At 43.8% G+C, this 15,784-nt stretch overlaps 1 protein-coding gene across 1 annotated transcript in view; it reads right to left on the bottom strand.

Moving 5' to 3' along the window:
• Nucleotides 1-1,337: 1,337 nt before the first annotated feature.
• The window catches only part of LOC109513079 (NT-3 growth factor receptor-like), a 68,189-nt gene continuing 53,742 nt past the window's right edge, over nt 1,338-15,784 (bottom strand). Inside the window, exons 13-18 of the mRNA XM_019865288.1 lie at nt 8,236-8,424; nt 6,430-6,560; nt 5,301-5,473; nt 3,655-3,898; nt 3,306-3,464; nt 1,338-1,976 (exon numbers count right to left, since the gene is read on the bottom strand). Coding sequence (XP_019720847.1) covers nt 1,791-1,976; nt 3,306-3,464; nt 3,655-3,898; nt 5,301-5,473; nt 6,430-6,560; nt 8,236-8,424 — 1,082 coding nt within the window. The 3' untranslated portion in view covers nt 1,338-1,790. The remainder of the gene's footprint in view (nt 1,977-3,305; nt 3,465-3,654; nt 3,899-5,300; nt 5,474-6,429; nt 6,561-8,235; nt 8,425-15,784) is intronic.

Genomic DNA, 15,784 nt, shown 5'->3' with positions numbered 1-15,784 from the left:
CCTTTCTAAATTACTGATAGTGACCTTGAGGAGTGATTGGATGGCGGTCGCAAGGGTTGCTTCAACAAAGCAGGCTTGGAGGGCGGCTGCAAAGGTTGTGCCGCCAAAGCGGGTTCAGAGGACGGCTTCAGGGCATATGCCACCAGAGCAGGGTTGGGACATTGCACTGCCAAGGAGCCGGGATGTGGGCCTGCTTTTGCTGAAGTGCCATGACGGATGCGAAGTTTCCTGCAGCTCTCGAGTAGCCAGGAGGGGATAATGCAGCTGCCAAGGAGCCGGCACGGGGCATTGCTTCATCAGCATGCCACCATAGAGATTGGGGAGCACAAGAGACACAGAGGGGCAGGAGTACAGGTACTGGGGAAGGTGAACTAGCAGAAACATGATGAATGGGAGGAGATGAAGAAGTAGACAGTGAATGAGGTGACGAAAAAGATGGAGTAAAGTGGCTTGGGGGCAGGTTCAGCATGACAAGACTTGTAAAAGACGCGATTGCGGGTGGAACCAAAACCTTTACCTGGGTGTCTATTTTGGTCCCGGAAAAATCTTAGTCTGAAAATGAAACAGTGGGCGTGAAAATAGAATGTGGGGTGTGAAAAACAAGGACAAGCAGATGGCACAGGTGAGAGAGACGTGGAGGAAAAGACAAGAGTTTGCACGAAGGGTGTGGGGGTGGTCGGCAGGCTGAGGGTGGTAGGTTGGATGGTTAGGAGCAGGTGGTGACGTCTCCGGCTCAATGGATTGTGCCTGAGTCTGCTGGGACCATGACTGGTCAGTACATACTGTCACATGAGGAGCGGAATTAGGACCCAGAAGCATACATGACACGGAAGTTGCGAAGTAAGTCTTAATCTACAAAATACAAAGTAATGACAGAGAGCAGGGCTGGATGCAGAAGACAAAGAGCTGATACTCAGGGGGATGTCACCGAGTAATCCAAGTTTATCCCATGTGTTACAATTTCTACGATTTTTGTAACACATGTGTTACAATTTCTACAATTTTTGTAGATTTTTGCGTATTGTCATCTTTAAATCAAAGACAAAGCATAAAAATTGTGTGATATGAAATATTGCAATTCATGTTTTATTTATATAGATTTATATTTATGTTTTGGTCATAGCACAATACCGCTTTTATTGTCCATAGAGAGCAAAAATACAAAGAAAACAATAAGAACTATATGTGTATGTATAGCACTGATGCCACTGAACATGTCGAGTGGTTGAAAGTGAAATAAATATTCAGGAATAATACTTTTACAATTTTTGTAAAATTGTATGTTGCGTTATATAAACTTATTTACATCGACTGCAGCACATGGGTTTTAAATACTGTGAGAGATCAAGCCCATTTTCCAGAATAAAGAGCCACAGCATAGCAACTGAAACATTAAAGAGCATCAGTCACAACAGCACAATCATCAAGGCATACTGAGCTTATTATAAATTTAAATGTTAATTTCCAATGACAACATACCAACAGGAGGCTGCTTAGGGAACATGTTTATACGATATTATTTTCATGAATAACAATCAGCTAGTTTCCTAGTTGGTGTCCAGATAGCTAGCTGCATTCCAACACTGATAGCAAGATACAGTACATACAAACATCTCCAAGGGCTTACTTATATTTTGTGCCACCATGACTTAACTGTCCCATAATAAAGCAGTCAAACCCTGGAACTTTGATGTTGGGCTATGTTGACGCGAGTCATGTATTTTATTCCGTGACACTGATTTGCTACTTGACCTAAATTTACATTCCGTTCCCCTTCATATGGTCTTTTTCTAACCCAAAATGTCCAGATAGACTGGTGCCGCTTTCATCAGAGATAACAGAGTCTTTTGAATGTCCTTCATGTTGAGGCGCTGATGTGGTTCTCTCTGCCAGCAGCCAAGCATTATGTCATAGACTCCTTTGGGACAGAGCCTTGGGCACTCCAGTACCCTGCCCTGAGTTATACACTCAATCACCTGGAAGAAGAATGACACAGATTATAAATTATGACACGCAACATCGTCCTGAATTGTTATTGTCTACATTCTTTCTATACATATAAACAAGTGATGATATGTAATACATTCTTTCTATACATATAAACAAGTGATGATATGTAATTACACACATATAATCTAAACCCTATAATACTACATATAGTACTTGCAAATAAAATGTACAAACAATAAAAATGGCTCATCAGCACTTATATATAAATATTTTTGTTGAAGTTTTTTTTTTTTTTCATTAAAATTCCAGCCATCCATTTTATTTACCACTTATCCCCATTAGGATCAGGGGTTGGCTGGTGCCTATTCCAGCTGACTAAGGGCATGAGGTAGTTTACTCCCTGAACTGGTCACATCAAAAAATATACATGCAAATGTAAATTGGGTGGCATGGTGGTCGACTGGTTAGCACGTCCACCTCATCGTACAGAGGTCCACGGTTCAATTCTGGGCTTCGGCCTTCCTGTGTGGAGTTTGCATGTTTTCCCCATGCCTGCCTGGGCATGGGGAATGTCCCGATTGTGACTGTGAATGCAAAGGATGTTTTTTCAATGTGTGCCCTGTGATTGCCTGGCAAACAAGCCTGGGTGTATCACGCCGACTGCCCCAAGTCAGCTGGGATAGGCTCCAGCAAACTTGCGCCCCTCGTGAGGATAAAGCAGTTCTGATCATGGATGGATGGATGAACAGATATAAATGTAAATTTTGTTAAATATAGTGTCAGCTCTCTTCTGTGTGTTCTGCATCAATCCCTGCTCTCAGTCTTTACTTTGCATTTTTGTCGAAAAAAGACATTTCCTTCACAATTTCCATGTCATGTCTAATTCCGCTCCTCATGTGACAGTACGTACTGACCAGTCATAGAACCAGCAAACTCAGGCACAATCAATGCATTGAGCTTCAGACGTCACCACCAACACCGAATCATCCCTTCACCTTCAATCAGGGAGTGATGGTCTCGCCGGCTGCTGCTTCGACTATTCACCAGCAATCTCTCATGTCGCTCTTTCTTGATGGGTCGCCCAGGCCGTCACAAGCCACGGTCCCAGCCCCCTCAGCCTGCTGACCACCCCCACACCCTTTCTTCAAGCTCTGTCTTTTCTTCCACATCTCTCTCACTTGTGCCATCTTCTTTTCCTAATTTTTCACACTCCTTTTCTGTTTTCGCACCCCATGTTTCATTTTTAGACTCAGATTTTTCTGATTCTGAAGATGACCCCGATTTGGTTAACCTCCTTTCGAACTTCGATTCCGATTTTGACACAGATTTTGGTGCAAATATCAGTGAATGTGTACCTCGTTATTGGCCAGCTGGAACCAGGGCTGTTTGCCATTGGTGAAGATTTCCCAGAGAACAACGCCAAAGCTCCACACATCAGTCTCTGTTGTAAATTTCCTGTACATGATGCTTTCTGGGGGCATCCAGCGAATCGGCAGCATAGTGTGACCTCCCACCTGACCATACACACATACGAATGTGCATAGTTAATAAATTGTGTGAACTAGTTCGGTTACAAGGGTACCCTGTTTTAAAATAAAAACAAGTTTAGCTCAGTAGCCTGTACTGTACATGCATTCTCTACATATTTCAAATATGAGCAAATGACAGTAGACCGTTTAATGAAACAAACATGGATGATCTTACCCTATAATAATCAGTGCTGTAAATATCTCTTGACATGCCAAAGTCTCCTATTTTCACCTGGAGAGCATTCCCTACCAGACAGTTTCTGGTAGCCAAATCACGGTGTACAAAGTGCTGTGATGCAAGGTAGACCATCCCTGCTGAAATTTGACTGGCTATGTGAAGCATCTGGGACAGACCCAACTCCCCATTAGTCTGCAGTGGCTGTCCGTCCACCAGGATCACAGCATCTGGTCCATGAGCTCTAAGGAGTGTGTGAAATGGTTATGATATAGTTCAAAGACTTCAACTGAATTCAGAAAACCATGACTACTGGAAGCTCTGTATTCCAAATTGTAAATGTTTGTAGTTATTTTACTTCTTATTTCATGTCTGCTCCCGAAGAATTTTGTTGTGATAATCTCATACAGGGGCGGCCCGGTAGTCCAGTGGTTAGCACGTCGAGTTCACAGTGCAAAGGTACCGGGTTCAATTCCAGCTCCGGCCTCCCTGTGTGGAGTTTGCATGTTCTCCCCGGGCCTGCGTGGGTTTTCTCCAGGTACTCCGGTTTCCTCCCACGTGCCAAAAACATGCATGGCAGGCTGATTGAACACGTTAAATTGTCCCTCGGTGTGAGTGTGAGCGCGCGTGGCTGTTCGTCTCTGTGTGCCCTGCGATTGGCTGGCAACCGGTTCAGGGTGTCCCCCGCCTACTGCCCAAAGACGGCTGGGATAGGCTCCAGCACCCCCCGTGACCCGAGTGAGGATTAAGCGGTTCGGAAGATGAATGAATGAATAAATCTCATACAGCTGGCAACAACTTTAGGACATCGGGTCTGGTGATTGCCACAACTTTTTCAATGGTCAATGGCTCATTCCAGAGATCACCAAGAAACCAGTGACAAATAGTCTGGTCAGGAAGGCCTCACAGGCAACGTAGGGATTATAAACAAAGGCAGGTATAGCGAGGCTGTCTAAGTGCCGGGCTAAAGATAACTCCAAAATGTTTATCTCTGTTTATAATTGTCCTTGCTTATGTGCAGTCCCTGGTGAATAAAATGGATTATCTGTGGCTGTGGGTCACCACGAACAAATGAATTTTGGCCGACAACATCATGAGCGTCTATGCACCACATCCTCAGGGCAGATGGGACAGTTGATGACTGTAGAATATTCTCAAGAGTCAGTGCTGTGCCAACCACAAATCTCTTATGGTTAAATTATCATTTGTCATGTACACACACATTTCCATGAAATTTGACTTTGGTGGACACAGCAAACGCACATTGTTAGTGGTACTCAGTGGAGAAGGCGGCTACTGAAGAGCGGGGAGCAGGTTTCAGTGTCTGATCACAGCCATGTGTTTGGGGAGTGAATGGTCTTGAACCAGTGTTGCCTCTGTGGCAGAGGACAATCTTAACCACTTGGCCATGGCTGCCTCAAATGTCGACCTTTTCTATCCTTCCATAAAGTACTGTTGTGCCAGATAAGGTGCCTTAGGCATCCAGTTAGAATTACTTCACTTGTCAGGTGTCCCAGGCACATCCCAGGAGGCCCAGGACATGCTGGAGGGATTGCATCTCCTGAATGTCTGATTGACTAACTCACTGTTGTTTTAGTATAGTCTTAACAGTCCCCGGCTATGGTTTACACTTTTTCTGCCCTCACCTGAGAAATTTATTCAAATCTCCATGCTTCATGTACTCAAAGACCATGATGAGCGGATCTCCATCAACACAAACTCCATAAAATTTCACAATATGTTCATGTTGGAGATTGGTCAGCAGTTCAGCTTCCCGTTGGAAATCTTTTCTTGCTGATAAAGTGGGGTCCTTCAGAGTCTGGAAAGAAAGAAATAGTGCATTGTGTGTTTAAATCAAATGTCAAATCATGTGCAGGGTGTATTAAACGCAGTGTAGTTTTCCAATGGCTGGAACCACTGCTTCTCAGCAACAAAGTTTAGGGTGCAATTGTCCATACAGTTCATTGACCAAAATGTGGATGGCGGGGATACTTGCCCATCATGTAGTACAGAGTTGTTCAAATCCGGTTCTCCTCTCTCCTGAATGTTTTAGATGTTTCCTTCCTCCAACACAGCTTGATTCAAATATCAGCTCATCAGCAAGCTCTGTAGATGCCTGAAATGATCCTGATCACTTGAATTAAATGTGTTGTTGGAGGGAAACATCGAAAACATACAGGATAGCAGCCCTCAGGGACCAGATTTGGACACGCCTCTTATTATATTTCAGTCATCATCATACATCTCTGAGGAAACCTACAGAACATGGCTTCAAAAACGGTCCCCCAAAACATTTTTATTCTAACCCATGGAGAGTACCAAAATGAATGTTCCACAAACAAGTCCAGCAAATTTTGCTGTACAAAATAGCGTCTGGCTCAGCAAATCACACACAAGACTACCAATACTCCTGGCAAACACATTTAAAATGTTCTAATTAAAATTTTATTCTTTCCAAAATAATGTTTTAAAATATCGGTATTAATCAAAACTGATCAATTAATTTTGTTTTAAACTGACTGGATGGGTGGATAGAAGTCAAGTGTACAGTTATTAGAAGTCAGACTCCAAAAGCAAGGATGTGATTAGTGATATGCGATGAGATGATTACAGTGGGCAAAAAATAAATTTTGAGCATAAGAATGTGCAGCGACACACACACACACACACACACACACACACACACACACACACACACACACACACACACACACACACACACACACGTGCACAGTTTTCTCTCTCTCTCTCTCTCTTTTTATTTATCCCTCTCACCTTTACAGCTACAAGCATTTTGTCCTTTTTTGGGCACAGAGTGTAGCATTCTGCCAAGAAGACTTTCCCAAAAGCTCCTTCTCCAAGCTCCCTCTTCAAAATAATGTCCCTCCGTTTTAGATGTTCAACATCTGAAAGAGCGAAACAAAAATGATTGCCATTAACCCAAAAATACAACACCAGCATGCAATGTTCCATCCAAGCTGTACACGTGAGCAATTTCAGCGCACACGCATTCCATTTCTATACTCATTCCTTCATTTCCACCCAACTTTAATCTACAAAAAGGACACCACACCATTCCCACTCCCCTTACAGTTTCAAGAGCATGACCTAAGGTGCATACACAGTTTTGCTTGAAACATATATTTCACACACTTAGACTGTCATCACTGACGTGACGCTGCAGGCCAAATATGCTCGTAGTTTACGAGCCCCTTACATGAGGCTCTTTGCGTTTTTCAAAGGTGAGGTAACTAGAAATGTTTATGCATTATAAAATGACATTCTTCCTTTATAGTGGAGAATATGGGACTATTATTGATACAGATTCTAGAGAATCTGAGACTTAATTAATTGTACTTAAAATGACCAGTGTGCCTAAAGCAAAAATAACACAGTTTTGTTTTTATTCATGTCACAAATCTTTATTCAAATTTGAACTGAAGGTGGCTTGAATTTTTTTGTGACATAATCATTTGAATTGTGTAAATTCTTAGGATTTCAAGTGTGATAGTGGTTTGGCATCATGGTCCTAAGGGACGCTCAGAGAGTTTGTGTGAATGCTCAGGACAGAAAATTAGAGGGAACATTGCCAACATAAACTCTTTCATTTGTCTTAGCTCAGTGACTGAGAGCTGAATAACGATGTGTGGAATTAGCTCATGAGAACATACTGTATATCTTGGCTGTGGTGGGGGTGCTCTCGAGAAATCCCTCCTTTATCCGTGCCGCTTATCACGAAGGATGCGAGTAGGTGGCGTACACTAAGCCTGGGTGTCGGCCATTATTTTCTTGCCGACATTGTCACCTTGCGACACTCTCGTCTCTTCAAAAACACACAGCGACTATCATTTTGGTACCCTTCCCCCCAGTAGATGGCATCCTAGTTTAGCAACACCCTGTGCAATGTGAATGCACCCATAGTTAGATTGCGTTTTTTAAAAGATTGTATTTTCTTTTCTTTTTTTTATTTTGTGATCTGATGGGATCATTAAGAGGTGGATTAGGTCACTAAATACCCACTGAAGGCCCATTTCCGAAACTACATCTCTCTTGCAACCTATCTCATACACACTCATATGTAACCCCTGTTCCAATGAAATTGAGTTGGGAGATTGTGTAAAATGTAAATAAAAAAAGAATAGAATGATTAGCAAATCATTGTTCTCCTATATTCATTGAATACACTACACATATTATATACTGTATCTAATTTTTAAAATGACAAAATTGAAAAGATTTAATCATTCAATTTTATGTCTGCAACACGTTTCCAAAAAAAGATAGGATCGGAGCATGTTTACTGCTGTTACATCACCTTTCCTTTGAACATTAAATAAGCATTTTGGAACTGAGGAAACTGTTCTCCTCTCCATATTGTCGCTGTCCTGTGAAACAGACAGATGTCCCAAATGTGGACACCCCATTAATTAACGAAAACATTTTTTTAAATGATAAAAATCGGCATGCGTGTTTTTCACAGGACAGTGGCAATATGCTCACTAGAGTTTTGTGTTTGCGCAATGGAAATGCTGATGAAGGACACACCGCTGTCAATGTGTGGTTTTAATTACTTGCACGTACTGGTGGAGGATTTCTGATAGTTGTGTCCATTTCTGAAGTACTGTGGATTCTCAATAATAGGAACCCTGTTCAGTCCAATAGTCACAGCCTCCAGTCCACCATTCCATATACATGGGCTGGTGATCCCATTATTTACATGATGAAGTGGGCTAGTAGAGTCTTCTTCACCACTTATCACAGCTGCTGGACCTAGGACAGGAAAATATGTCAACAAATTTATTCTCAAGGAAGTTGTTTGGTTGGTCTGTCTTTCAAAAATAAAGACAGGAGAAAAAAAAACATTCAATGAGTTTGGTCTTTATGAAAATAATTGTCAAGATTCACATGGAAGCAACTGGTGTTTTTATTGAACAGTGACAATGTCAATCAAGTTACAGCATAAAGTAGAAGTCTGCAGAAGAGCATGAATAACTTGCCAGTTGGTCAAAACACACAAGACTGAAACATGAACTGAACCGCCAACTGAAAATCTACAAGAGCGCTGAAGAGAGCTGTGTAAATTTGGGGAAATGAAGTGGCCTCCATCCTGTTGATTTTAGATGATTTTAGAGGAGAGCTGCAGAGACTTTTTGTAGGTCTTGGGCTGTTCCATATGCTGCCAACTTATGGTCTGTCTGTTTTTTTATGTGTTGTGTTGTATTATTTTATCATTTTATGTTACATGTTCTTTTGATGGCGGCGCGGGCACCTGCAGCGGCTCCTCTTGTTGTCTGTTTTCTGTTTAAGAGGGATGAAATTTCGTCCGTGCTGTATACATTTGACAATAAAGTTGTACTTGATACTTGACACGATAAACTAATAAAATTATGACCTTACCGGGCCTGATGTGTGTGCAAAATTTCAGGAGTTTCTGTGCATGTTTTAACCCTCAAAGTGAATGTTTTCTTGGAACAGAGTGTGTCGCTAAGACAAACTTTGTCTCAACTTTTACTTTCCCAACAAATACTGTTACATACATTGTTTGTCCATGGTGTCACCCCTCCCTTTTGTTTTGTTACCTTTTTCAGTGTGGGGTGGGCGCCTCCCTAATCGGTGCACCTGCCTCCCCTACACACCTGCGAGTCTTCAGCTCATCAGCCACTTGCAGCATAAAAGCCAGCCTGAACAGCCACCCATTGCCAGTTCGTCAATGATCTTTCCTGCCGCACTCGCTTCTGCCAAGCCGTTACGTTCCTGTACTCTTTGAATTGGTCATTTTGACTACCATTCTGTTCCTGCCACCTCGACCTGTCCCACTTCCTGGCAATAAAACCCTTCTGAGTTCATTGTGTCTGCGTGTAGGTCCTGTGCACATCTCTCACAAAGCCTAACATTACAAATTGGCCAAGAATGGACCCAATGCACCAGGCCCTGTCATGCCAAGGGATACAGCACAGATATCTCTGAGTTGTCTCGTCAGGTCAGTTCAAGACTCCAGGCTCCCCTCGCTGGCCGAAGTGACACCTGCCTCGACAGCCTGCCAGGATGGTCATATGAGTGACCCAGACCTGTTCTATGGGGGACTTGGAAAAAATGTTGAGGCTTCTTAGTCCAGTGTGGACTATTTTCCAACAGTGCCCTTATCCTACTCAACTGAGTCAGTTGAGTAGGATACTGGAGGATAGAGTAGGATAGAGGGTGCTCTTGGAAAAAAAAGCCTACTGAACACCCCAAGACCATCCTTATCCCAGGATGTGTTGTTGCTTCCCTGACATGGGAGATAGAAGGCGTGGTGAGGACGGCACATCATCAGCAACAGTGAGTTTTCCAAGATGACCTACTCCGACTTTGTTGCTAGACTCAGGACTGTGTTTGACCACCCCAACTCTGCTGTGGATGCCTCTAATTGACTCCTGAAGCTGCGGCAAGGTAACCGCTCTGTGGCAGACTTCTCTGTGGATTTTTGGACACTGGCAGCAGAAGCTCGGTGGAATGACGCCGCTCTACGGGCGGCTTTCACCGAAGGTCTAAGCGAGAGGTTAAAGGACGAGTTGGCGACTAGAGATGTGCCTTCCAATTTGCCCGCACTAGTCTCTCTCTCCATCAGAATAGAGAATAGGTTGAGAGGCAAAGACAAAGGACATCTCCGGTCCAACAGTCCACGAACCAGTCAGGCCAGCTCCCGGTCGGCCCTGCGGAGGAAGAACCCCGGCAACTGAGTCGAGCCAAGCTCACCCCGGAAGAGCGTCTCCACAGGATACGTGCTGGTGAGTGTCTGTACTGTGGTAAACCGGGCCATTACATTAACACCTGTCCTTCCCGCCCAAAAGGGGAGCTCGTCGGTAGAAGAGGGAGTCCTGATGAGCACCCAGCCTGTGAAACTCCCCAAACCACCCGCCTATCTGTGCCAGCCGCATTACATGTATCTAACACTGTTTTCCAGCTCCAGGCTCTTATTGATTCAGGAGCAGAAGACAGTTTCTTAGATATTAAACTCGCTAAGCAGTTGGGGTGTGTACTGGAGCCACTGGAGAAGCCTGTTCCTGCCGTGGGTATTGAGGGTGAGGTCTTCACAAAGATGTGCCAAAGGACCTCCCCTGTCATGCTGGTTCTGTCCGGCAACCATCATGAAAGGCTTGCCCTCAACAGAATCTCTGTTCCACATAACCCTCTAGTGCTTGGCTACCCCTGGTTGCGGTTGCATAACCCGCATATTGATTGGTCCTTGAACAAGATCATTGGTTGGAGCACTCATTGTCACTCTGTTTGTCTGCAGTCCGCCTTGTCCCCCCTTGCTCCTAACCCCACTCGTTTCTCTTCACGCAATTTGTCCCTCATTCCTCCTGAATATCATGACCTAAGGGAAGTCTTCAGTAAGACCAGGGCTCTCTCCCTACCTCCTCATCGACCCTACGATTGTGCCATTGATCTGCTGCTTGGCGCCCCTCTCACGGCCAGTCGGTTATACCATCTATCATGACATGAGAGGGAGGCAATGGAAACCTACATCTCAGAATCCCTGGCAGCCGGACTCATTAGACCCTCCTCTTCGCCTTTGGGAGCAGGATTCTTTTTTGTTGCCAAAAAGGACAAGTCACTCAGGCCCTGTATAGATTTCCGAGGTTTGGACAGCATTACGGTGAAGAACAAATACCCCCTGCCATTAATGAAGTCTGATTTCGAGCTCCTACAGGCTGCAAGGATCTTCACAAAATTGGATCTCTGAAATGCATATCACCTGGTGCATGTGAAGGAACGGGATGAGTGGAAGACTGCCTTCAAGATTCCCATCAGTCACTTCGAGTACTTAGTAATACCTTTTGGTCTAACCAATGTGCCCACTGTGTTCCAGGCTTTGATTAATGATGTGCTCTGTGACTTTTTGAACCATTGTGTTTGCGTATTTGGATGACATTCATTTTTTCACCAGACCCAGAGGAATACATGTCTCATGTGAGGCAGTTGCTGGTGAGGTTGCTGGAAAACAGTTTTTTTGTCAAGGCAGAGAAATGTGAGTTTGGGATGAGCACCGTGTCTCTTTCGGGCCACGTCATCCAGGAGGGACAAGTTCGAGCCGATCCAAGCAAGATTCAGGCCGAGGAGGAGTGGTCAGTCCCCAGCTTGCGCAAGGAACTTCAATGCTTCCTGAGGTTTGCGAATTTCTACTGCCGCTTCATTCGGGACTACAATGAGGTGGCCTCACCACTAAACAGACTCACATCCTCTTCTGTGCCATTCTGCTGGTCTAATGAGGCCAACACCTCTAAGTTTGCCTGCCATCCTGAAGCCAACCGCACCCTGAATCTGCTCAAGAGACAGTTCTGGTGGCCTGGCATACAGAAAGACACCCGGGTCTTTGTTCCCGCCTGTACCACTTGTGCCCGTAGCAAGTCATCCATCAGGCCCCAGCAGGATTACTCCACACCTTGCCTATCCCTAACAGACCCTGGTCCCACATAGCACTAGACTTTGTCACTGGATTAGCACCATCCCATCCCATGAACTTTCCCGCTGGACTCACTTCTGCCAAGCTGTTAAGATCCTGCGTTTCTGTACTCCTTGAATTGGTCATTTTGACTACCATTCTGTTCCTGCCACCTCGACCTGTCCCACTTCCTGGCTATAAAATCCTTCTGAGTTCATTGTGCCTGAGTGTGGGTTCTGTGCCCATCTCTCAGAAAGCCTAACAAATACAAGATGGATCTGGTTAACCTGCTAGGAAAAAAAAAATCAAAGATTAAAACATTTATGCTATCCTTGTTGCATGAACTTCGGATGAGTTCAAAATGAGATGAGATATTTCCAGCCAAGGCAATGATTGATCCTTCCATGCACATGAAGTCCAAGATGGTGCCCGAGTAGGCAGCCGTCTGCAAGTGCTCTCAAGAGCCTTGCTTTTTTGTTGTTTTGTGTTTTGTTTTGTCACATTGTGTTTGTTGTTACGTTGTGTGGACCTGATGTGGATTGTTTTCAGCATTTTTTTGGCTACGACATTTGTCAAAGCAGAAGAATCTGTGCTTGGTGGTTGCGCCTTCTCGGCAGCATGCATATAGCAGCACTGATTTTGATTGGGAGGTGCCATTTGACTGTCGTTGCTGGACAGCCCCGGGGCGCTTGTGTTTTTTTGCACCTGAAATGTACAGCATTTTTCACAGCCCCGCTTTATCCCAGCTGTCTTCAGGCAGTAGGCAGGGGATACTCTGAACTGGTTGCCAGCCACAGAGACGAACAACCACACCTAGGGACAATTTCGAGTGTTCAATCAGCCTGCCATGCATGTACCATATTTTCACGACCATTCGGCACACCGTATTGTTGGGCGCAGTCTCAGTAACGGGTGCTATTTCTGTATTTGACACATACACAAAACGCACTGTATTATTGGGCGCAGCCAGGCATGGTAAAACATACGCCAGCTTAAACATACGGCATGCACGCTAAAAACACGTTAGCTTGAAGCATATGGTAGCATGCATGCACGCTAAAACATACCAGGTATGTTAGCTTAAAGCATACGGTAGCAGCTAACACATATGGACACACGCTAAAAACACGTTTTTAAAAAGGCAACGGAAGCAAAACTGAGTTCGGTTGTACTTTATTTACCCATTTTACAATGTACTCACGCGACTGATACCTGCTAGGGGCGTGCCTTTAGCGTCCTCTTACACGCCTACCCTTCACTCATTGGCGACTAGTACCTGCTAGGGGCGTGCCTTTAGTGTCCTCTTACACGCCCACCCTTCACTCATTGGCGGACTTCCGCATGCCTGTTGTCACTCACGTCTGCCTTTTCTCTGGGTTGCAACAGGGAGACTTGGAAAACATGCAGGACGGCGGCCCTCCAGGACCGGAGTTTGACACCCCTGCACTAGATGCTCCACATTATAAGGCGTCCTGTCCATTTTGGAGAAAATTTAAGACTTTTAATGGTGCCTTATAGTCGTGAAAACACGGTGTTTGGAATGTGGGAGGAAGCCGGAGTACCCGGAAAAAAAACGATGTAGACACGGGGAGAACATGCAAACTCCACACAGGAAGGCTGGAGTCGGGATCGAACCCACGACCTCTGCACTATGAGATCAGCGCGCTAACCAGTCGACCACCGGGCAGCCGCATGGAATTGATCCAAGTTCTAAATTATGAAATGCACAGAAGTTTGAAAAGGAGGGTTAAATAGGCTCATATCTTTAATTTAATGAATTGAGTCTCATCTGAAATTCGAGCTGAGGGGCAAGCTTCGCATTGCTCCCTGTCTAGATAGATAAACTGACTTCCCTTTCGTCCTCAGACCAATCTTTCTTCCCAGAAAAAAAAATAAAAAACTCTCTCCACGCTTCACTCTTCCCCACATTTTTATGACCATGCTTCGCTGCTGAAAGACCTCTCACTTCCTGGCAATCGTTGCTCTTTACCAGCTTAATGGGGGATGGACACCACCCGGGGGGTGAGACAAGGAATTAAAAAAAAATATATATATATATATATATATATATATATATATATATTTGCAAGACTTACTACGTGTTTCCGTAGTATAGTGGTTATCACGCCCCACATTTTTATGACCATGCTTCGCTGCTGAAAGACCTCTCACTTCCTGGCAATCGTTGCTCTTTACCAGCTTAATGGGGGATGGACACCCCCCGGGGGGTGAGACAAGGAATTAAAAAAAAAAATATATATATATATATATATATATATATATATATATTTTACCATCTTTTGAATAATTCGCATCAGTCTTAAAATAAAAATTGCATATCTTATCGGAAGTGTTTCATTATGTGTCCTATCTTTATGTGCAATACCTGTCATTTATAAGAGTGGCCTTGCCTTGACTGTGTGATGTGGAATAATGTAGACTGAATACATCTTCTTGCCTAGTTGGTGGAGCCCTAACCAGTAGCTCAACATGCCAATAGAGTGCCTCCTCCTTTAGATGCACTTCCCTCATCTCCTGACTGTTCAAGCAAGAGAATAAGGTAAGTAGTTGTGACAGAATCACTCTATTTTCAGTTTTATCTTTTCCACAGCTCATGGCTGACAAATGCTGTTTCATTTTTGCAGGTGTTAGGACCACAAGCACGATGGGCCGCCCGAGTTTATATATGATTCTGCTCGCATTCATTTGTCACAGTTATGGCCAGGACGCATTCAATCCACTTTATAGGTCCAAAAGGTAGGAAAATCCTGTTTTTATTTATTTTTTTCAATTTTGTGAGGATATATTTTGTTGTACTACCGGTAGTATGTTTTTTTTTTTGTCATATATTTTATTTTTTTGCTCATACCGGTATATAAATTTGTGTCAATGTAGGCGTTACTCGATTTTAAAGAGCTTTTGAGTTGGGTTTTTTTTAGTTTTTCATTTTTTGATGATGCCAAATCTCATCTGTCTGCCAAAAAGTCTTTGCATTCCTTTGGCCAGTCATCCTGTTCAGTGTCGTAGAGGAGTTTGATCTGATCGCTAAAGTACAGTCAAACCTCGGTTGTCGAATGTCTCTGTTCTTGACCAAATCGGTTTTCGACCAAAAATTTTGAGTTTTTTATGCCTCGGATTACAACCGAAAATCGGTTCTCGACCAAACTGAGCGCACTTGAATGCACCACTTGACTCCTCTTGACTTCCTTACACGAAGAAGTGACGCTTCCTCGTGTTGCGTTCCATTGTGAGCAGACGTGTTCAATAAAGATTTTTTTTTTTTTAAAAAGAGCGTAGTTTCGGTTTTCGAACAAATCGGTTTTCGAACAGCCTTCTGGAACGGATTATGGTCGAAAACCGAGGTATGACTGTATATAGCCTTTTTCAAAAGTCGTAATTAAACCTAGTGCAACAGAACGCCAAATTAGTAAACAGTCCACCAAAGTTGTGGGTATGTTTAAAGCGATATTATCTCAAGTTATTAAAAGTATCCTAGGCTTTGAACATAGCACTTAGCCCCATTCAATCCATCATCAAAAAAAGGACATGGACATAGGACAACTGCATACCTACCCAGAAATGTCCATCCAATTGAACTACGGGTTGGTAATGTGCTGTGCCATACCTTCTCTATAGTTTATTCTTGCCATCATTCTGGTCGAGATTGATCTTGGCTTGGCTTCTTTTTTTTTTGGTCTGTTGCCC

Source organism: Hippocampus comes, unplaced genomic scaffold, assembly GCF_001891065.2.
Source record: "Hippocampus comes isolate QL1 unplaced genomic scaffold, H_comes_QL1_v1.1 scaffold180, whole genome shotgun sequence".
Lineage (NCBI taxonomy): Eukaryota > Metazoa > Chordata > Actinopteri > Syngnathiformes > Syngnathidae > Hippocampus > Hippocampus comes.
Note: the sequence above shows the minus strand (reverse complement) of the source record. Positions and strands in the feature narration are given on the sequence as shown.